The sequence below is a fragment of the Pristiophorus japonicus genome, chromosome 14 (genome assembly GCF_044704955.1).
Source record: "Pristiophorus japonicus isolate sPriJap1 chromosome 14, sPriJap1.hap1, whole genome shotgun sequence".
Lineage (NCBI taxonomy): Eukaryota > Metazoa > Chordata > Chondrichthyes > Pristiophoridae > Pristiophorus > Pristiophorus japonicus.
In genome coordinates this window covers 182,835,536-182,859,050 of record NC_091990.1, presented here as the reverse complement: position 1 = coordinate 182,859,050, position 23,515 = coordinate 182,835,536, and the positions used below count along the sequence as shown (strand labels likewise).

General features: G+C 42.6%; 1 protein-coding gene across 14 annotated transcripts in view; it reads left to right on the top strand.

The window, feature by feature from the left end:
* The window catches only part of pde3b (phosphodiesterase 3B), a 442,736-nt gene that overhangs the window by 362,732 nt on the left and 56,489 nt on the right, over positions 1 to 23,515 (top strand). For all 14 annotated transcript variants that reach the window (XR_011596648.1, XM_070899927.1, XM_070899935.1 and 11 more), the window contains 4 exons: positions 734 to 852; positions 12,847 to 13,054; positions 14,017 to 14,111; positions 15,077 to 15,222. Coding sequence is in view for 13 of the 14 variants with exons in the window: in XM_070899927.1 (XP_070756028.1) it covers positions 734 to 852; positions 12,847 to 13,054; positions 14,017 to 14,111; positions 15,077 to 15,222 (568 nt within the window). In the remaining variant the exon portion in view is untranslated. The remainder of the gene's footprint in view (positions 1 to 733; positions 853 to 12,846; positions 13,055 to 14,016; positions 14,112 to 15,076; positions 15,223 to 23,515) is intronic.

The following is a 23,515-nucleotide window of genomic DNA, read 5'->3' as shown; positions in this document are numbered from 1 at the left end:
TTCTTTGCCATTTCAGACCAACAAATCTTCAGTAGTGTTGCTCACATTTAGTTGAAGGATAAATTATGTCTTAATTATGTATTATCATTAAGGGTGTCAGCCTTGGCTCAGTGGCAGCACTCTTGCCTCTGTGTCACAAGGTTGTCACAAGAGATGTGAGCACATAAAATAGGCTGACACTTCATTGAAGCACTGAGGGAGTGCTGCATTGTTGGAGATGCCGCCTTTTGGAGAAGAAATTAAACTGAGATCTCCGTCTGCCCTCTAAGTTACCCTATTCAAAGAAAAGCAGGAGTGTCCCAGCCAATATTTATCCATCAACTAACATCATTAAAATAGATTATCTGGTTATTATCTCATTGCTGGTTATGGGACCTTGCTTTTCACAAATTGTATGTTGGTAGTTCCCTACAATATAATAGTGACTACATTCAAAAATACGTAATTGGTTATAAAGAGCTTTGGGACATCCTGAGGTTATGAAAGGCGCTATATAAATGCAAGCCTTTCAATTTTAACAAGGAAAAATTCTTGTGTTTTGTCTCCAAAAAAAATGATCTACAATAACAAAACCATGGAAATGGTGGAGATTAGCCATTGAAAATCATTTTTTGTATTTACACTGCATATTGTAACATTTTGTGTATGATGAAGTACACAATTTTTCATTTGTTGATGTACAATGAAAGGATGATTTTTTGATTGAATTGCTTGTTGGTTTTCTCTTTTCAAGTACTTCAAGTGTAGGTTCACAGGCGAATGGACCTTCCAGTTCAAACCTGTTGACAATTCCTAAATCTCGATCTGCATCTTTATCGTTAACATCTCATCACCTTGGACCCAGACGAGCAGGTAACAAATTTTGTTCTTCGGGAAAAAACATTAGATTTTGATTTGCACTTGTTAAAACTGATATAGATTAACAGGACAGGAATAGTTGACTAAAAGATTGGTTTCTAATTAACAAGTTGTGGAATGATATTCTCATGCAAGGCTTGCATCTCATCCTGTCCAAAAGAGAGCACTGGTCTGTATCACTGGATGAATATAAAGGGTAAAGTTGTGAGTGAGTACAAACCCCCCCCAAAAAATTCCCTGATTTCAGATGATACAAAACCATTTGAGCTGCACTCTCATGGTTTGTGGCGTTATCTGAATTATTTAACCAAATTATTTCCTTTTAATCATTTCCACCAATCCATTATTTTGTGTGCACTAACTGCCAGGTGTTTATTTTCTCTTTGAGTAGTGATTGTAATTTAAGAAAAATGCTCCAAGTACTTCAAATGAAAAGATGCATATTATGCGAATGTAACAAAGACTGGAGCTTTGAGCTTTCATTAGTTCCATGGGCTGCAAAGCTTTGATGTTTTGTCTAATATGAGTTCTGCTTCTCAGTCTTAATCTTAAAAGCCCAATTTTGATTCCAGCTGCCTCTGTTCTTATACTTTCTGTGGTCCAATTTTGTTTTCTCATCACTGTGATTACGGAGCTTCCTGGCCTTTTGGCTTCTCTCCAATTTATTGAAGTCGTCTTATTCACAGAATCATAGAAATTTACAGCATGGAAGGAGGCCATTTCGGCCCATCGTGTCAGTGCTGGCTAACCAAGAGCTATCCAGCCAAATCCCACTTTCCAGCTCTTGGTCCGTAGCCCTGTAGGTTACAGCACTTTAAGTGCACGTCCAAGTATTTTTTAAATGTGGTGAGGCTTTCTGCCTTTACCACCCGTTCAGGCAGTGAGTTCCAGATCCCCACCACCCTCTGGTTGAAGACATTTCCCCTCATATTTCCTCTATACCACCCCCCAATTACTTTAAATCTATGCACCCTGGTTGTTGACCCCTCTGCCAAGAGAAACAGATCCTTTCTATCCACTCTATCTGGGCCCCTCATAATTTTATACACCTCAATCAGGTCACCCCTCAGCCTCCTCTGTTCCAAAGAAAACAGACCCAGCATCGCCAATCTTACCTCATAGCCAAAATTCTCCAGTCCAGGCAACATTCTTGTAAATCTCCTCTGCACCTGTTCCAGTGCAATCACATCTTTCCTGTAATGTGGCGACCAGATTTTATACAGTTCAAGCATAACGTCCTTACTCTTGTATTCCATGCCGCGACTAATAAAGGCATGTATTCCTTTTGCTGCCTTAACCACCTTATCTACCTTCATGGATCTGTGGACCTGGACTCCACGGTCCTTTGTTCCTCTGCACTTTTCAGTGTCGTACCATTTAATGTGTATTCCCTTGCCTTTTTCGACCTCCCCAAATGCATTACCTCACACTTATCCAGATTGAATTCATTTGCCACTGTTCTGCCCACCTGACCAATACATCAGTCCGCAGCTTTCTTCTTCATTATCAACCACACAGCCTATTTTAGTGTCAACTGCAAACTTCTTAATCATATCCCCAACATTCAAGTCCAAGTCATTGATATATATATCTATACATATATAGATAAATATATATATATTACAGCAAGGGACCCAGCACAGTCCTGTGGAACCCCACCGGATACAGCCTTCCAGTCACAAAAACATCCATCAACCATTACTCTTTGCTTCCTGCCTCTGAGCCAAATTTGGATCCAACTTGCCACTTTGCCCTGGATCCTGTGGGCTTTTACAATCTGCCATGTGGGACCTTATCAAAAGCTTTGCTAAAATCCATATACACTACTACATAGGCACTACCCTCATTTACCCTTCTGGTTACCTCCTCAAAAAATTCAAATCAAGTTAGTCAGACACGACCTTCCCTTAACAAATCCATGCTGACTGTCCTTGATTAATCCATGTCTTTCCAAATAAAGATTTATCCTGTCCCTCAGGAATTTTTCCAATAATGTTCCCACCACTGAGGTTAGGCTGACTGGCCTATAATTACTCGGTCTTTCTCCCTTTTTAAACAAAGGTACAACAGTAGTAGTCCTCCAGTCCTCTGGCACCACACTTGTTGCCAGAGAGGATTGGAAAATGTTGGTTAGAGTCTCTGCTATTTCCTCTTTTGCTTCTCTTAACAGCCTGGGATATATTTCATCTGGACCTGGGGATTTATCCACTTTCAAAGCTGCTAAGCCCCTTAATACTTCCTTTCTTTTTATCTCGTCTAATATTTCACACTCCCCCCTCCTTCATTGCAAAGTCTGCATCACTCCTCCCTTTTGTGAAAACCGGTGCTAAGTATTGATTAAGAATCATATCCACGTCTTCTGCATCCGCACACAGATTTCCTTTGTGATCTCTAATAGGCCCCACTCTTTCTCTAGTTATTCTCTTGTTAATGTATTTTTAAAACATCTTTGGGTTTTCTTTCATGCTCTCTCTTTGCTTTCCTGATATCTTTTTTAATTGCATCCCTGCACTTCTTGTACTCCCCTTGAGTTTCTGCAGTATTGAATTCTTGGTATTTGTCATAAGCTTCCTTTTTTTCTTTATCTTACCCTGTATGTCCCTTGACATCCCTTTTTCAACAGCACAGAATCTTGAACACATTGCATCTCTGATTAACACACATTTATTGAAGAAACGCAAAAGTATACTTTGAATGTAGTTCCCACTTTCTTTTAATTATTTTTTTTAATGTATTAAGGTGGAGGATATTACTGCTGGGATATCATTTCTCATTTCAGGCACCACTTTCTCTTTCAAACAGTCCCAAGCCAAGTAGTGCATAGGTGACAGGACTGCACAATCTCCCTCTTTTCTGTCCCAGAAATGTGTCTTGGACTCAACTCAGAACATCACTCCAAATGCACAGTGTGACTTTTTCCATTTTCAGTACCAGTCATCAGTGTGGCCTTGTGAGTGAGTATATTAAGTTAGAGACAGTTTTGTGCTGTAGGCAGCGTTGTGACCTGCCTGAATGCATATCATGTTTAATGAAGTCAGCAGAGGGAAAAGCCGCTGGATCTAGACTGTACATGGATCCAAAGATGAAAAGACCATGTGATTTACTTGCAGGAATACCAAGCCTCCCATATTCCCTATTTTTCAGTGTTAAGCTTAGCTTTCATAAGAACATAAGAAATAGGAGCGGGATTTTGCCATTCGGCCCTTCGAGCCTGCTTCGTCATTCAGTAAGATCTCAGCTGATCATCAACCTCAACTCCACCTTCCTGCGCTATCCCTTGATTATCTTAATATCCAACATTCTATCAATCTCTCTTGTATATACTCAACAGCTGGGCAGCCACAGCCTTCTGGTGTAGAGGATTCCAAAATTCCACTCTTTCCTTTGGATCCGATGAGCTTTTACTTTTCTGACCAACCTTTCATGTGGACCTTGTTAAAAGCCTTGCTGAAATCCATATAGACTACAGTCATAATGGCCAATCCCTTATTCTGAGACTGACCCCTGGTTCTAGATTCCACAGCCGGGGAAAAATTCTCCCAACATCTACCCTGTCGAGCTCTAAGAATTTTATTATGTTTCAATGTGATCACCTCTCATTCTTCTAAACTCTAGGGAATATCGGCCTTGTCTCCTCAATCTCTCCTCATAGGACAATTCCCTAATCCCAGGAATCAGTCTGGTAAACCTTCATTACACTCCCTCTAAGGCAAGTATATCCTTCCTTCGATAAAGAGACCAAAACTACACACTATTCCAGGTGTGGTCCCACCAAGGCCCTATATAATCATAGAAAATTACAGCGCAGAAGGAATCCATTTGACCTATTGTTTTCTCTGCCGGCCAAGAAAGAGCTATCCAGCCTGATCGATGACCAGAACTGTACACAGTATTCTAGCTGTGGCCGAACGAGTGTTTCATATAGTTCAAGCATAACCTTCCTGCTCATATATTCCATGCCTTGGCTAAGAAAGGAAAGTATCCTGTATGCCTTCTGAACCACCTTATCTACCTGCCATCTTCAGGGATCTGTTGACAAGGTCTCATTGTTCCTCTACATTTCTCAGTATTCCACCTTTGATTGTGTATTCCCCTGCCTTGTCAGCCCTCCCCAAATGCATAACCTCACTTTCTCTGGATTGAATCTCACTTGCTGCTTTTCTGTTCACCTGACCAGTCCATTAATATCTTTCTGTAGTCTACAGCTTTCTTCCTCACTATCAACCACACGGAAAAATTTTGTATCATCTGCAAATTGCTAAATTATATGCCCCTGCATTGAAGTCTAAATCATTGATAGAAACCACTAAAAGCAAGCGACCGAGTACTGAGGCCTGCAGAACCTGACTGAAAACAACCTTCCAGTCACAAAACTACCGGTCTACAATTACCTTTTGCTTCCTGCTACTGAGCCAAGTTTGGATTCAACTTGCTACTTTCCTTTGGATCCGATGAGCTTTTACTTTTCTGACCAACCTTTCATGTGGACCTTGTTAAAAGCCTTGCTGAAATCCATATAGACTACATCAAATGTGCTATTCTCATCAATTCTCCTTATTACCTCCTCAAAAAATTTAATCAAATTAGTCAGATATGACCTTTCCTTAACAAATTCATGCCGACTGTCCTTGATTAATCTGTGACTTGCTAAATAATGATGAATACTGTCCCTCAGAATTGTTTCCAATACTTTGCCCATCACCGAGGTTAGGCTGACTTACCTGTAGTTACTCAGTCTATGCCTTTCTCCCTTTTTCAACAATGGTACAACGTTAGAAGTCCTCCAGTCCCTCGGCACCACATCTGTAGCCAGAGGGGATTGGAAAATGATGGTCAGAGCCTCCGTCATTTTCCCCGTTGCCCCTATTTTGTTCTTCAGTGCAACCCTTGGGCCTCATTTGATAATTGCATAAGACTTCTTTACTCTTGTACTCCAATCCTTTTGTAATAAACAACAACAGCAACTTATATTTATATCATCATCATAGGCAGCCCCTCGAATCATAGAAACATAGAAAATAGTTGCAGGAGTAGGCATTCGGCCCTTCGAGTCTGCACCACCATTCAATATGATCATGGCTTGATCATGCAACTTCAGTACCCCACTCCTGCCTTCTCGCCATACCTCTTGATGCCTTTTGTCGTAAGGGCCACATCGAACTCCCTTTTGAATATATCCAACAAACTGGACTCAACAATTTTCTGTGGTAGAGAATTCCACAGGTTCACAATTCTCTGGGTGAAAAAGTTTCACCTCATCTCGGTCCTTATCCTTAGACTGTGAACCCTGGTTCTGGACTTCCCCAACATTGGGAACATTCTTCCTGCATTTAACCTGTCCAATCCCATCAGAATTTTATATACTTCTATGAGATCCTTTCTCATTCTTCTAAATATAAGCCGAGTCGATCCAGTCTTTCTTCATATGTCAGTCCTGCCATCCCGGGAATCAGTCTGGTGAACCTTCGCTGCACTCCCTCAATAGCAAGAATGTCCTTCCTCAGATTAGGAGACCAACACTGCACACACTACTCAAGGTGTGGCTTCACCAAGGCCCTGTACAACTGCAGTAAGACCTCCCTGCTCCGATACTCAAATCCTCTCGCTGTGAAGGTCAACATGCCATTTGCTTTCTTTACTGTCTGCTGTACCTGCATGCCGACTTTCAATGACTGATGTACCATGAGGCCCAAGTCTCGTTGCACCTCCCCTTTTTACTAATCTGTCACCATTCAGATAATAATTTGCCTTTCTGATTTTGCCACAAGTGGATAACCTCACATTTATCCACAGTATACTACATCTGCCATGCATTTGCCCACTCACCTAACTTGTCCAAGTCACCTTGCAGCCTCTGAGCATCCTCCTCACACTGCCACACAGCTTAATGTCATCTGCAAACTTGGAGAAATTACATTCAATTCCTTCGTCCAAATCATTAATGTATATTGTAAATAGCTGGGGTCCCAGCACTGAACCATGCGGCACCCCACTAGTCACTGCCTGCCATTCTGAAAAGGACCCGTTTATTCCCACTCTTTGCTTTCTGTCTGCTAGCAGTTCTCTATCCACGCCAATACATTACCCCCGAATACCATGTGCCTTAATTTTGCACATCGAGGATGACTTGCTTCCACGTCAAAAAGTTCACCGGTGTTTTAAATGAAGGACCTAATATTCCAGGTCCCGAACTAAATCCTGAAGGATGGAGAATATCTGCGTGGATTTTTTTTAACGTGTGGTGACCGTTGCACACCATCCCCCACACGGGCTTGACAGAGCACGATCTTGGTCCAGTGGCAAGGATTACCCAAGACTACTGGGGAACAGCTCTGCTGCATGGACCTCGTATGCACACATATCGCAGTGTGGGCCCACCTACGCTGCCTCTGACTCCGAACTCATGCCTCCCCTGGGCCCTGATCACGTCCCTCTGCATTCTTTCGCCGCTCCTTTGCCCCGGCCTCGCCGCTCCTGCTGTACCTGCCCACACTCCAATCACCGACCTGGACCTTGGTGACGTCTCTCTTCACTGCTGTTGCTCTCCTGCTTCAGCACATGCTGCTCCCTGGAATGGCATGCTGCCACGATGCTCCTTCTGCTCGCAGGCCGGGGGCCGCTCAATCTGCTGGGCCGAGGGAGAGCTGCATTGCAGAGTGACACAGTCAATTCGGAAACTAGGTTCCTGAACTTCAGGAAAGGTAACTTCGACAGTATGAGGCGTGAATTGGCTAGAATAGACTGGCAAAGGATACTTAAAGGATTGACGGTGGATAAGCAATGGCAAACATTTAAAGATCACATGGATGAACTTCAGCAATTGTACATCCCTGTCTGGAGTAAAATTATAACGAGAAAGGTGGCTCAACCGTGGCTAACAATGGAAATTAAGGATAGTGTTAAAACCAAGGAAGAGGCATTTTAATTGGCTAGAAAAAGTAACAATCCTGAGGACTGGGAGAAATTTAGAATTCAACAGAGGAAGTCTAAGGGTTGAATTAAGAGGGGGAAAATCAAGTACGAGAGGAAGCTTGCAGGGAACATAAAAACTGACTGCAGAAGCTTCTATAAATATGTGAAGAGAAAAAGATTAGTGAAGACAAATGTAGGTCCCTTGCAGTCGGATTCAGGTGAATTTATAATGGGGAACAAAGAAATGGCAGACCAATTGAACAAATACTTCGGTTCTGTCTTCACGAAGGAAGACACAAATAACCTTCCGATTGTACTCTGGGCAGTGGGTCGAGTGAGAAGGAGGAACTGAAGGATATCCTTATTAGGTGGGAATTTGTGTTCGGGCAATTGATGGGATTTGAAGGCTGATAAATCCCCGGGGCCTGATAGTCTGCATCCCAGAGTACTTAAAGAAGTGGCCCTAGAAATAGTGGATGCATTGGTGATCATTTTCCAACAGTCTATCGACCCTGGATCAGTTCCTATGGACTGGAGGGTCCTAATGTAACAGCTCGTTTTAAAAAGCGAGGGAGAGAGAAAATGGGTAATTATAGACCGGTTAGCCTGACATCAGTAGTGGGGAAAATGTTGGAATCAGTAACGATATTGGTCCAAGTCAGCATGGATTTATGAAAGGAAAATCATGCTTGATGAATCTTCTGGAATTTTTTGAGGATGTAACTAGCAGAGTGGACAAGGGAGAACCAGTGGATGTGGTGCCTTTGGACTTTCAGAAGGCTTTTGGCAAGGTCCCGCACAAGAGATTGGTGTGCAAAATCAAAGCGCATGGTATTGGGGGTAATATATTGACTTGGATAGAGAACTGATTGGCAGACATGAAGCAGAGAGTCGGGATAAACGGGTCCTTTTCAGAATGGCAGGCAGTGACTCGCGGAGTGCCGCAGGGCTCAATGCTGGGACCCCAGCTCTTTACAATATACATTCATGATTTAGATGAAGGAATTGGGTCTAATATCTCCAAGTTTGCAGATGACTCTAAACTGGGTGGCGGTGTGAGCTGTGAGGGGAACTCTAAGAGGCTGCAGGGTGACTTGGACAGGTTAGGTGAGTGGGCAAATGCATGGTAGATGCAGTATAATGTGGATAAATGTGAGGTTATCCATTTTGGGAGCAAAAACACGAAGGCAGAATATTATATGAATGGCGGCAGATTAGGAAAAAGGGAGGTGCAATGAGACCTGTGTGTCATGGTTCATCAGTCATTGAAGGTTGGCATGCAGGTACAGCAGGCGGTAAAGAAGGCAAATGGTATGTTGGCCTTCATAGCTAGGGGATTTGAGTCGAGGAGCAGGGAGGTCTTACTGCAGTTGTACAGGGCCTTAGTGAGGCCTCACCTGGAATATTGTGTTCAGTTTTGGTCTCCTAATCTGAGGAAGGACGTTCTTGCTATTGAGGGAGTGCAGCGAAGGTTCACCAGACTGATTCCAGGGATGGCTGGACTGACATATGAGGAGAGGCTGGATCAACTGGGCCTTTATTCACTGGAGTTTAGAAGGATGAGAGGGGATCTCATAGAAACGTATAAGATTCTAATGGGATTGGACAGGTTAGATGCGGGAGGAATGTTCCCGATGTTGGGGAAGTCCAGCATCAGGGGACATAGTCTTAGGATAAGGGGTAGGCCATTTAGGACTGAGATGAGGAGAAAGTTCTTCACTCAGAGTTGTTAACCTGTGGAATTCCCTGCTGTCGAGAGTTGTTGATGCCAGTTCGTTTGATGTATTCAAGAGTGAGTTAGATATGGCCCTTATGGCTAAGGGGATCAAGGGGTATGGAGAGAAAGCAGGAAAGGGGGACTGAGGGAATGATCAGCCATGATGTTGTTGAATGGCGGAGCAGGCTCGAAGGGCCGAATGGCCTACTCCTGCACCTGTTTTCTCTGTTGGTGGTGCCATCTTTTGGATGAGATGTTAATCCGAGGCCCCGTCTTCTCTCTCAGATGGACGTAAAAAAAACCACGGCACTTCCTTTCTGGGTGATTCCACGTGAGATCCGCTCTTTAATGACACTTTTTTCCAGCATGTACGGCCGCCTGCTGATACGGCTATATTTATGTAGCACCTTTAACAAAGGCGCTTCACAAGAGTGTTATAAGATGAAAGAATCTACACACAAGAAATTAGGGCAGATGACCAAAAGCTTGGTTGAAGAGTTAGGTATTAAGAAGCATCATTAAAGGAGGAAAGAGAGGTTTAAGGAGGGAGTTCCAGAGGTTAGGGCCTAGGCAGCTGAATGTATGGCCACCAACGGTTGAGCAATTACAATCAGGAATGCTCAAGAGGGCAGAATTTGAGGAGCGCAGACATCTCGGAGGAGTTGTGGAGATGAAGGAAATTAGAGAGAAAGGGAGCTGTGAGACCATGGAGGAATTTGAAAACAAGGATGAGAATTTTGAAATCGAGTTGTTTCAGCAGCAGGTGAGTTGAGGCAGGAGTGGAGCTGGGCAATGTTGCAGAGATGGAAATAGTTGGTCTTAATTATGCCGCAGCTATGTGGTTGGATGCTCATTTCAGGGTCAAATATGATACCAAAATTGCGAACAGTCTGGTTCAGGCTCTGATAAATGGAAGGGAGAGGGATGGAGTTGGTGGCTCGTGAATGGAGTTTGTGGTGGGGCCTGAAGACAATGGCTTTAGTCTTAACAACATTTAATTGGAGAAAATTTCTGCTCATCTTGATGTCGGACAAGCAGTGCGTCAATTTGGAAACCGTGGCGGGGGGGGGTGGGTGCGGTGGTGGTCAAGAGAAGTGGTCAGGCAGAGCTGGGTGTCGTTAGCATACATGTGGAAACAGATGCCGTGTTTTCGGATGAATAAAGCCTAACCTACCATTTGCTTTCTTAATTGCTTGCTGCACCTGCACGTTAACGTTCTGTGATTCGTGTACAAGGACACCTAGGTCTCTCTGAATACCAACGTTTCCCAATCTTTCATCCTTTAAATAAGAATCTGCTTTTCTATTTTTCCAATCCTAGTGGATAACTTCACATTTCTCCACATTGTATTCCATCTGCAATGTTCTTGCCCACTCACTTAACCTGTCAATGTCCCTTTGCAGCCTCTTTGTATCCTCCTTACAACTTGCCTTCACACCTAGCTTTGTATCATAAACAAACTTGGATGTATTACACTCAGTCCCCTCATCTAAGTCATTGATATAGGTTGTAAATAGCTGCGGCCCAAGCTCTGATCCTCTGTTATGGTGGAAGAATGTGTGTTATATTTCAGTCTTCTGCAAAGCAGCAGTGAAGTTTTGTTTTATGCTTTAACAAAGAACCATGCAGAATACTGTCCTCAAAATCAGTAGTTTGAAAAAGTATTTTATTCCTTTCTCTCCCTTTCTCTTTTCCTCTCCCCACTTGTCTGCTTGAAGTGCAGATTTATGTTGAGGTGCTGCCTGCACATCTGACCATGAAAACTAATTTTCCAATCTCATGAAGTTTATACTGCTTCTGTGGTTATTAACTGAATTAACTGAATTTCATAATATCGGTTTATTTTATCAGGCACCGTAATCTTTTTGAAGACAGTCGTACGAGAAAATATACTTACTGTATTCATATGATTTATAAACACTGATATGCCACCTCAGTAACTTTTCTAAAATGTACATTGTTGTTCTTGTTAACTCGAGGATTCTTTTAAATAAAATTGTGTCAGAGCAGGCTGTGCCCAGTTTGTAAACCATTTGTCCCTTAATGATTAGCTCTCAGTTTAATAACAAATGTTTCCCCTAATTTCACTAATTTAATGTGCATAATTTGCATTGAAAAATGGGCCTGATACTTGAGTGAAATATCAAAAAATTATTGCTGAACAGATCTTCGATTTCAGCACTGTTATATTGGAAAATACACACAAGAATGACACATCTGGAAAAAATGTACGTTATATATGGGAACATTTTCTGGAATCGGGTTTTTCTTGCTTTTTCTTTTGCTGTTTGATTTTCTTTGAAAATGGCGCTTACCAGAAACTACCTATATGTTCAAAAACAGAAGTGTCATTTGGAAAATGAAATAACTGTTAAATACACACAAAGGCAAGCAGCTTCCTTCATTTGAGTGTTGTTCAAGGTTTTATTTGCTGTTATAAGTCCAGTCTTTGTTCCATTTGGAACAATTTCAAGTTCACTGTGTTAGCACTTACCTTTCTCGCATTTCTTCTGTTTAAGAAGCGAATTGAAAATTATAAATGTAAATATAAAAGATGAGGCTCCAAGTCTTTGTTGCAGATGGAAGTAATGTTTTGATATCTGAAAATCTATTTTTTGCCATCGCTAATTGAATGTTTTGAAAGATAGTAAAGATCTCACCTGGTAAAAAAATGTTGTTTTTTGCTAATGGCTAGCAGCTTTGAGCAATGTTTGGGAATGATTGTAAATAATTTGATTTTTTTTGGTCTGCACATGATCCAAAACAATTAGAACATGAAGAAAATATAATTACTGACTGGTGAAACTAATTATTGTTTCACATTTGTGTATGGTTGATCTTTTAAAATTATGAAAAGACACCAGAAATTCACCATCACAAATGACACAGCCTGCTATTGTTGTTTTATACTGTGCCACTAAATGCAATTTGTTTAGGCTGTTAAAGAATCCAAAAGGCTACAATATTTCTGATTGTCATAAACCTGAGCTATGTTTTGAAGCAGCTGTGCATGGTGCCACACAGTGTTGAAATGTGGATTTACATCTGCAATCTCCCACGCTACTGAGATTGATTTCAACCTTGGAGAAGTAACAATTGGAAGCCACGCACCACTGCAGGAGAAGGAGGGAAAATTGTTAGGAGAGATGTCATCTTGCCCTTTTAATTGGTCGAGGCCTAGAAATAGGTTGTTCTATTGACTACAATTGACATATGGTACAAGTAAAAAAGAGAAAAGAGATGAAAAATAATTTGGAATAAAATACATATAGCTTCATTCCCACAAACTAAAAAGTTTGAAAGAAAAAAAAATTATAATATGGTTTTGATTAAACTGATAAATCCTTCTTTTGTTTCAGGTACTTCTCCTAGCCTCAGTCCTTTGAATTCCCCAATTCATGGACCTGGGGCATTGACAAGTTTTAACCGCTCACCGGTAGAGTTTCCTGATACAGCTGACATACTGACCAAACCCAGTGTGACTCTGCATAAACCAATTGGATACACACTTAGTTCTCCAGACTTTCAGCAATCATTTCGACTGTCAAGCACTGTTCTCTGCAGCAGGTACACGATGTATTACTGAATGTGTGCACTGAAAGCCATGTGTGGAATTCGAATCCTTTCATAAAAGACTGAGTTTCTTTTAAAGTTCCACAAGGCAGTTTATAAAATATTGTATTTTTGTGTGATCACTAGATGTCACTAACAAAGCTGACTAGAAACCTCTAGTTGTAGTTGAAATGAAATGGGATGTCAAATCTCTCAAGCATGTGTTGCTTCTTTAAAGGTCCTAGCCTGTGCAGATTGTTTTGAAAACTTTACACTCGTATTCCCAATAAAAATATAAAACAATTACGCAAAACAAGCAGTCATGGTTTTACCTCTAAAGCGCACATCATACTGAGGGAGAATTCTAAAATTCTTAAGTTTTATGATATGAAGTATTCTTCTTTCCAGATCATCCATAAATATTGAATACTTAACTTGTTAACTGAGATAAAGATTCCATTGTAATATAAAACTTGATAATTATTACTCTTTAAAAAAAATCTTAATTTTTATTGTGTAGTTTCAGAAGACAATATTTCTTGGGACCAGGAAGACCTGAAGTGTATAACTTTCAAAACATGATTTAGACACGTGATCAATTGCAGGGTATTTTGGTTTTGTAGATCTGACTCTGAGTCACTGATGTAATTTTCCTACAGACCTGAGATGCAAGTCTTGTTTTCTCTTAAAGCATCAATAAGTTCTGCTATTTCCCAGGCTAGTTGGTTATAACATAATACGAAACAGCTTTGAGTAGCTCGACCTATTGAATTTAGTTTGGTTTTCCAACCCAGTTTTTAATGGAAAATCATGTGTCAGCAAACAGTTAGGAAAGATCAGCCAGTTTTGTAAATCTTGGAGTTTAGTGCAGAATGAAGGAAACTAGGTAGTTGTAGATTATTGGGAAAATACATTTATTGATTGATAATTCTTCCCAATGTTTCTTATTTCTGCTTTTTTAAATTAATCTGTTCCAGTTGCGGGCGACATATGCTTAGACCTGTTCAAAACATAGATTTAGGAGAAAGCAGTTTGCAATCTGTTGCAGAATCACCATGTGCCAAAAGACAAGGTATGTTAGTAAAACATTCTGTGGTTGTGAATGTTGAATTTTCACTCGTGATTCAGTACTGATGGGATCTTACTTGTTCATGATTAGCTAACAGGATGTTGGCATGGTGTGATGGACATTGTTCATTTTCTCTTCTTCTGAAGGGGATTATGCCACTATTGTGAAATGCTGAATTTTGTGGCTTAGCTGAGACCTGGTAGAATTCCTCACAATTGGCATAAACACATTCACTTGCTTCTGAAGAGAATGGTTTTATTGCAATAAAACAAGGCCACATAAAACAGTGTCACATCTGTAAATTTAGCATTAAAAACTGCCATGAAACATCATGATCTCCTGGACCAGTTTCAATCACCTGGATGGGTCAGAGAGGAATTTTCCCAAATTCTTTTCTCCCTACATTGGCCTGGGTTTTTATCTGGTTTTTGCCTCTTCCAGGAGATCACATGGCTCCGGTTGGGGTGGAGTGTAGAAAGTTTCAGTATAAGGGATGTCGCAGGTGTGTGGGGCGGACTGGTTGGGCTGGCTGCTCTTTGCCTTTCTGTCATTGTTCATCGGTTTGTGTGTAACCTTCAGGGCTGCTGACCAAGGGCATTGCGGCTCTTTGTCAGCCGGCATGGATACGATGAGCCAGAATGGCCTCCTGCACTGTAAATTTCTATGTTTCCATCACACATTATGCTCAGCAAAAAAAAATTAACAAGTAGAATAACAATATACAGCACAGTTTTTGAATATTGTTTGCACAAATTGGATTTGAATTGCTGTAATTGTTTTATTATCAGCCCATGAAAGCATTTGTATCCATGTATACATCAGTCTTTGGTTTAAGATCAAAGTTTAAGATTTCAGAGTTGAGAGAGTTCATGTGCTCAAGAAAGAAGAAAATTCTTAGTCAGAATTTGGTGCGTGAAATATGAAACGATGAAAGAACAAATGTATTAAAAAATGTGTGTTTTTTTAAGATGAAAATGCTGCTGCTAACAGTGGATCAAAGGAAGCACAACATACATTAGGGACAGAAAGTAAAGAGCAGCTGCAAAATGATGGATCCAGAAAATATACAAATAATGAGGATCAGCAGACACAAGCACAAAATAATCAATCTGGGGTAAGACAAGTTTCTGCCATTGAATATTTTTTTTGTTTACTAATTTAGCAGTAGTACATTGGATTTGATCACCATACCTGTATAACATAAGAACATAACATCAGAAATAGGAGCAGGAGTCGGCCATTCGGCCCCTTGAGCCTGCTCCGCCATTCAATAGATCATAGCTGATCTTCCACCTCAACTCCATTTTCCCGAACTGTCCCCATATCCCTTGATTCCCTTAATATCCAAGAATCTGCCGATCTGTGTCTTGAATATACTCAACGGCCCTCTGTGGCAGAGAGAATTCCAAAGATTCACCTCCCACTAAGTCAAGAAATTTCTCCTCATCTCAGTCCTAAATGGCCAACTCTTTATTTTGAGATTGTGGCCCCTGATTCTCGACTCCCCAGCCAGGGGAAACATCCTCCCAGTATCTACCCTGTCAAGCTCTAAGAAGTTTATATGGTTCAATGAGCATATTCTTCTGAACTCTCGGGGATATAGGTCTAGTCTCCTCAATCTCTCCTCATAGGACAATCCCCCCACATCCCAGGAATCAGTCTGGGAAACCTTTGTTGCACTCCCTCTATGGCAAGTATATCCTTCCTTAGGTAAAGAAAACTGTACATTATACGCCAGGTGTGGTCTCACCAGGATCCTATATAATTGCAGTAAGACATCTTTACACTTGTACTTGAGTGTCAGCTGTGGCTCAGTGGGTAGCACACTCGTCTCCGAGTCAGAAAGTCGTGGGTTCAAGTCCCACTCCAGGGACTTCACATAAATCTAGGCTGACACTCCAGTGCAGTGCTGAGAGAGTGCTGAAATGTCAGAGGGTGCCGTCTTTAGGATGAGACATTAAAACGAGGCCCCGTCTGCTCTCCCAGGTGGACGTAAAAGGTCCCATGGTACTATTTCAAACAAGAGCAAGGGATTTATCCCTAGTGTCCTGGCCAATATTCATCCCTCAATCAACATAACAGAAACAGATTATCTGGTCATTATCACATTGCTGTTTGGGAGCTTGCTATGTGCAAATTGGCTGCCATGTTTCCCACATTACAACAGTGACTGCACTCCAAAAGTACTTCATTGGCTGTAAAGTGCTTTGAGATGTCCGGCAGTCGTGAAAGGCGCTATATAAATGCAAGTCTTTCTTTTACTCAAATCTTCTTGTAATAAAGGCCAACATGCCATTTGCTTTCTTAATTGCTTGCTGTACTTGCATGTTAACTTTCAGTGATTTGTGTACAGAACACCAAGAATTCCCAATCTCTCACCATTTAAAAAATACACTGCTTTTCTATTTTTCCTCCAAAAGTGGATAACTTCACATTCCTCCACATCATCTTCCACTTGCCATGTTCTTGCCCACTCACTTAGCCTGTCTATATCCCCTTGAAGCCTCTTTGCATCCTCCTCACAACTTACATTGCCATCGAGCTTTGTATCATCAGCAAACTTGAATTTGGTCCCCTCATCCAAATCATTAATATAGATTGTGAGTAGCTGAAGCCCAAGCACTGATCCTTGCGGTGCAGTTTGCCAACCCAAAAATGAGCCGCTTATTCCTACTCTGTTTTCTGTCCATTAACCAATCCTCAATCCATGCTGGTATATTCGCCCCAGTTCCATGAGCCCTAATTTTGTTTAATAACCTCTTGTGTGGCACCTTATCGAATGCCTTCTGAAAATCCAAATACACTACATCCACTGGTTCACCCTTATCTATTCTGCTATCTATCATGGACTGCCCCGACCTGTGTGAGAACACCACCACAGGTCGGAGCTATAAATAGAGCTGGAGCACCAGGTCCTGGAACATCGTGGCGGAGGTGCGGCGAATGAGGGTACGGGGCCCAGAGGAGCCGAGGGCCCAGGGGCAGCATGGACCTGCCCACACTGCGATATGTGCACACTAGGTCCGTGCAGCAGGGCAGGTCTCCAGCCGTACTGGTTAATCCTTGCCACTCGATAAAGGCCTCGTTCTGTCAAGCCCGTGTGGTGGCTGATGTGCAACGGTTACCACAAGTTTAAAAAAATTTACGCACAGGCATCTTCCACTCCCTCAACTGGAGTTCAGGGCTGGAACATTGAGTCCTTCATTGAAACATCTGTGAACTCTTGTGGAAGCAAGTCATCATCGTTCGAGGGACCGCCTATGATGATCTGTTCTGCTAGTTACATCCTCCAAAAAACGCGAACAGATTCGTCAAACAAGATTTCCCTTTCATAAATCCGTATTGACTGCCCAATCCTATTCTTATTTTCTAAATGCTCTGTTATCACGTCCTTAATAATAGATTCTAGCATTTTCCCTACTTATGTCAAGCTAACTGGTCTGTAGTTCCCTGTTTTTTCTCTCCTTTCTTAAATAGTGGGGTTACATTCGCTACCTTCCCATCTGCGGGAACCATTCTAGAATCTATGGAATTTTGGAAGCTGACAACCAATGCATCCACTATCTCGATAGCCACCTCTTTCAAAACCCTAGGCTGTCGGCCATGAGGTCCATGGGATTTATCGGTGCTTAGTCCCATTAATCTTTCCAGTACTATTTTTTTTACTAATACTAATTTCTTTCAGTTTCTCATTCCCACTAGACCCTTGGATCTCCAATATTTCCAGGAGGTATTTGTTTAATTTCACTGCCATTTCCTTGTAACCCATTATAATTTCTCCTGTCTCAGCCCGTAAGGAACCCACTTTTACTTTCGCTAATCTTTTCCTTTTTACATAGCTATAGAAGCTTTTACATTCTTTTTTTATGTTTCCTGCTTGTTTACTCTCGTATTCTATTTTCCCTTTATCAATTTCATGGTCCTCCTTTGCTGAATTCTAAAATCTTCCCAATTCACAGGCTTACTGCTCTTTTTGGCAACATTATAAGCCTCTTCCTTTAATCTAATACTACCTTTAACTTCTCTTGTTCGCCACAGTTGGACCACTTTTCCTGTGGGGTTTTTGTGCTTTATTGGAATGTATATTTGTTGTAAATTCTATCTTAATTCTTTAAATGCTCGCCATTACTTGTCTACTGTCTCATACCTTTTAATGTAGTTTCCCAATCTACCATAGCCAACGCTCCCATCATATCTACATAGTTTATTTAGATTTAAGACCCGAGTTTTGGATTTAACTAAATTACTTTCAAACTTAATATAAAATTCTATCATTATGGTCACTCATCTTTACGAGTTCCTTTACTATAAGCCTCTTAATTAATCCTTTCTCATTGCACAATAACCCTTTCTCATTGCATAGCATTCCATGGGACTTCTTTCAAAAATCAGCAGCCTGTCTTGCTGCTGCATAATTTTTGAGTGAAGTATTTTTGATTGTTTCAAGGACCTTGAAGTTAAAAATTATAGTTAAGAATTTGTTTTATTGAATCTGTTCAAATATTCTATTGTACGAAATAAAATATTCTCTTCGCATGGCCTTTGGTAACTCATGTAATCAGGTAATTTGTATAGATGCTTTTCTACCCATAACAGTTTGTATAAATCCCTGGGAGATTCAGGGGAATATTTTATTGTTTATAAAGCAGAACTGAACAGATAGGAATAGCTTTTAAACAAAGAAAGACTTGCATTTATATCGAGTCTTTCACGACGTCAGGACATCCTAAAATGCTTTACAGCCAGTGAAGTACTTTTGAAGTGTAGTCACCGTGGTTAATGTAGGAGTTTAATTTGGCTGAGCTTGATAATGGTAAATGTTGATACACTGCACTCCAGGAGTTGAATGAAAACCTCAGTCTGAATTAGCATTCACTCTTGGAAATTCCCCAAGAGATGACTTTGCAATCAGCCAGGTAGCTTTTTTTTGAGGGGCGGGGGGATGCTTGCAGGGAATATTGTTTCCCCTTTCGTAAATTGACATTCCTCTTACAATGTATGAGCATGTTTCCTAGAAGTTTGGTTAAGGAATAAAATTAATGGTAGTTTGGCTATTTAAAAGGTGGATTGACTAAGGGGGATAGTTTGAGGAGGGGATGGATGTGAAAATATAATTATTTTTGATAATCTTAGCCTCTTCAGTTTGATATCATTGTGTTCCTGCTGCAAATCTGTTTGTTGCTCCAACAATAATTATTGGAATAAAAACAAAATACTGGAAACACTCAGCAGGTCAGGCAGCATTTGTGGAGAGAGAAACAGAGTTAATGGCTAGAATTTTCACCTTTGAGTCAGGATGGGTGCATGCGGGCCTCGGAACGGATCGCCACCCTGAAGTTTTCAACAGCGCTTTCTACACTGCGCGTTTAACTGAATTGAATCAATTGAAACACTCGTGGGAGTTTCCAAGCCAATTAAATGGAGCGGGTCTGCTGATGTCACTGTTGACTCAATTTCAGCTCAGATATTTAAAGGAGCCTTGCGCACATCACGGTTGAAGGTTGTTGGAAGAGACTTACAAATGGTTGGGAGGTGTGGCTATTGTTATATATCGACGGCTTTTGTGAGGGTGCAAGAAAGGATGGAGTCACAGCACCTGAAGGCAGCGCCCAGATTCTCGGATACCTCCCTGGAAGTCCTGATCCAGGGAGTTAGAACACGGAGAAAGGCCCTATTCCCTGGTAGCAACAGGAAAAGACCAGCCAGTGAAACCAAGAGGGCAGGGCTGGAGATCGCACAAGAAGTGAGCAGCAAGGGTGTTGTCAGTTGCTCCTAGATACAGTGCCGCAAGAGATTTCATGATCTCGTGAGGTCAGGAAAGGTGAGTACAATGCCACATTCAATTACATCCTGATGTGCGTGTCACCCCAAACCCATCACTCTGCCTTCCCCAGCCTACTCCTGCACGTCACTCCTCACACCAACCTAGTTTGCAGGTGCACCCATCCCTCACTGTCTATGCACCTACTCATATCCCCATATGACTAACCACCGCCCTAATGCAATCCTACAAAGTAACACCACCGAAGGAGGCCATTTCGCAATGTCATGCCACTCCCTCATAGTTATCTTCTACAGATGTAGCCCTTTCATCCCTTGCATTCATTCCATCACTCTCACTCAGTTTTCTGCTTTCCCTCCTTGCAGGAGAAGAGAGCACAGAACAGGAGGGAGAGAGAGAGAACCAGAGATGACCCTCCATTATACACTAATTTGACGCCAGCAGAGGAGGATGCGCTCAAAATAAGTGGAATGGCAGAGCTGTTGGTGGGAGAGAGGGTGACCTCCCAGCAACTTAGTGACAGAAATAAATATCCCACATGAACAATATCCCAGTGAAATATCATCATGCGCATAATGGTAAGTTACACATTCATGTCTTCGTGTCTTTACTCTCCCACTGGTCCATCGAGTGCCAGCTGGAGGAGGAAGGCAACTCCTCAGAGGAAGCTCCATTCTCTGAGGGTGCATCAGACCCATGCGCACCCAGCACAATTGCAGATATGCGCATGTTGGTGGGTCCTGCAAGACATAGAGTAATATTAACACCTGGTGTCTCACAGTTGCCAAGTGAGCAAGAGCAGATGATGGAGACAGGGACAGCAGTGGTGAGTGCGCTCTGAATGGCACTAGACGCTCCAAGTTCTGCTCAGCTGGGTGCAGATGCTGAACTTTGGGAGGCCGGCGACAAAAAGCTTCATCATGGAGGAACAGCAACAAATGCGTGAGGCGCTGGCAGCTTTTCAAGCCACGGTGTGCGCGATTGTACAGAGCATGGAGGAGTCCATCCCCAACAGGAACAGCACCATCTCGTAGACGTGAACAACAATGTGCTTTTCCAAGGAAAGGATCGGCATCTGCATGGAGCAGCTATTGCGCCAGTCAAATGAGCACATGCTTGCTGTGAAAAACAGATTGCAGACGCTTATTGACCTCATCTCTCGAAGGGATAGCAACATAGACTTGGGCATTCATCGCCCCATTGATGTGCAGCAAGATGCTCTCCAGCTCCTTGCTAGCAGGGAAGTGTGGGTGGCCCATGAAAGGGATAATGGTGAGAGGGGACACTGAAGCAGAGGCTCTGCTCAAAACACTTCCACTTCTCCGCCGTGCCTCCCCCTCACTCAGAGCCCCACATGTTGCCTCGGATCCCTGAGGCTGAGTCTGCCTCTGCACAGTTGCAGGAGGAGCAGTCTTTGGCGGGGCCCTGACAGGTTCCAAAACCCAGAGGACGTCCGCCAAAAGTGTCGAAGCAGACACTGCAGAGAAGTAAGCATCCTGCCTCTACCTCTGCTGAAGCCACATGGTTTGCATCTCATAGAAGCTCTCGAAAAAGACACAATTATAGATGCACAAAGATATGCACATGGGTGTTTACCAAAATGTTTCAGTTTTATTTATGATGCAAATAAATTTATTTCTTTGCACCACTTTCCCATCTTGTCCATATTTGCCTACTGCCTGGGAAGTCGCCTTGTCACTTGGAGTGAATGGTGAGACATTACTTGACCTTGAGCAATGTGTTTTTGTTTGACAGGGATGGTTTGGTCATTTTTGGGCTGCTTTGTTTGGTGTTGGTTGGGTGAGGGAGAGGGGAGGTGAGAGTTAGTACAGCATATGGCAGCCAGATGGGTGCACTTGTGCAACTTAACTAAATCAGGCCATTAACACTGGCCTACTCCTGCTCCTATTTCTTATGTTCTTATGATGCCATCCAGGGCCTCCCAGGCAGCAGTGTGCATCGTTGCTGATGCCATCTCCACCTCCGGTTCCAGTTCCTTCTTGTGTTCCACTTGTTCCCCCTTCTCCTCCAGCTTCAAAAAGGCTGTGCCCTCTGCACCTTGCTCCTCCTGCAGCTCCAGTCCTCGCTGCTACGCTATGTTATGCAGCACGCAGCATATGGCGATGATTCTGGAGACCCTGGCTGGTGCGTACTGAAGAGCTTCTCCAGATTTGTCAAGGCATCTGAAGCGCATCTTCAGCACCTGGCGCACATGTGCATGATGACCATTTTATGGTTACAGCCGAGCTGCACGTTGAGGGAATGGAAACCCTTCCGGTTCACAAGCACTCCTGGGTGATGTGGGGGGTGCCATGATGGCCTCGTGTGCAGTCGATGAGGCACTGCACTGGTGGGAATCGAGCCAGAGCTGCAAAGCCAAGCGACCGCTCAGTAACACTGGCTTCTTCAGTGACAAAGTGTGCATAAGTGGCTGACTTGTGAAAGATGGCATCAGTCACCTTGGTGATGCATTTGTGTGAGGCCAACTGAGAGATTCTGCAAATGCTGCCCATGCCTGGAAGGACCCTAAGATGAAGAATTTGAGGCCGTTGGTGACTTTGACAGCTACTGGTAAGGCATATCCACCAGGTCCTCTGGGCAGCAGTCCTTGTTCCAACAAGCTACAAATGTCTGCCACAACCTGGCATGATAGGCTGAGCCTCCTGAAGCACTGCTGTGCAATCATGTTGAGGAAGCTCATCCTCTGACTTTTTAACCTGTGTTGGGGGTATCACCTCTGGCGCGGTGCACCCTTGTGCTGATTCCCTCTCTCTTGTGGAGCATCAGGTCAGTGAGGAGGAGGCTGCTGCTGGTGTCGGGACTCACCTTGGTCCGAATCTGAGGTCCAAGGTGAAACAGCATAAGCGGCACCCGTGCTGATGTGATAGATGCCAGGTAAAGTGGAGATCAGAGGCACAATCTTCCAATGTAGTGGGAATGACTTGCAATGTAGCGACAGTGGCTTTCGAGGTTGCAAAAATCACCTGCAAACTCCTGAAAGCAAAGTCTACGCAAAATGTCGTCAGCAAGAGCCTTTCCCTTAGGCAAGGAAGCAGGTATAAGGGGCTCAATTTTCACCACCATTAGGAGCCATTTTTTTGGGGTCAACTGATTTTTTTTTTGGAGCACTTGTGAATTTGCAACTTTCCTCAAAGTTTGTGCGCCAGCGGCGACTGTTGCCGGATTTTTTTGTATCCAGATTTTTTGCCGCAGGTCTGGTTGAAAACTGATTTCCGTGCCGTTTTTGGCACTTTTTGGCCATTTAACCAATTTTTGCCAACACCGATTTTTTTCAGAATGGCCTTAAGTACCGATCAGAAATAAACGATGATAACTTAAGAAAATTGGCGCGGAGTATATTTCTGAGTTTGGAGTGAGGGAAGAGGATAATTTAAAACACACACTCATCATGATTTTTGCAGGGGGATGTTGGAAAATAACTTGGAAAGTTAATTTTTCCCACAGAATGTTTTTGAGAATGTTATGTGAGAAGTGAAATTGTGGCTCCACCCCACCACTGAGTCTCTGCTCATGGGGCTCTAGGCACGGGTTGGAGGAGTACTGGCCAGCGGCAGGATCGCTCCCTTGGCCGGACACAAGCATAGGAGCTCGGCGCTTGGATTCC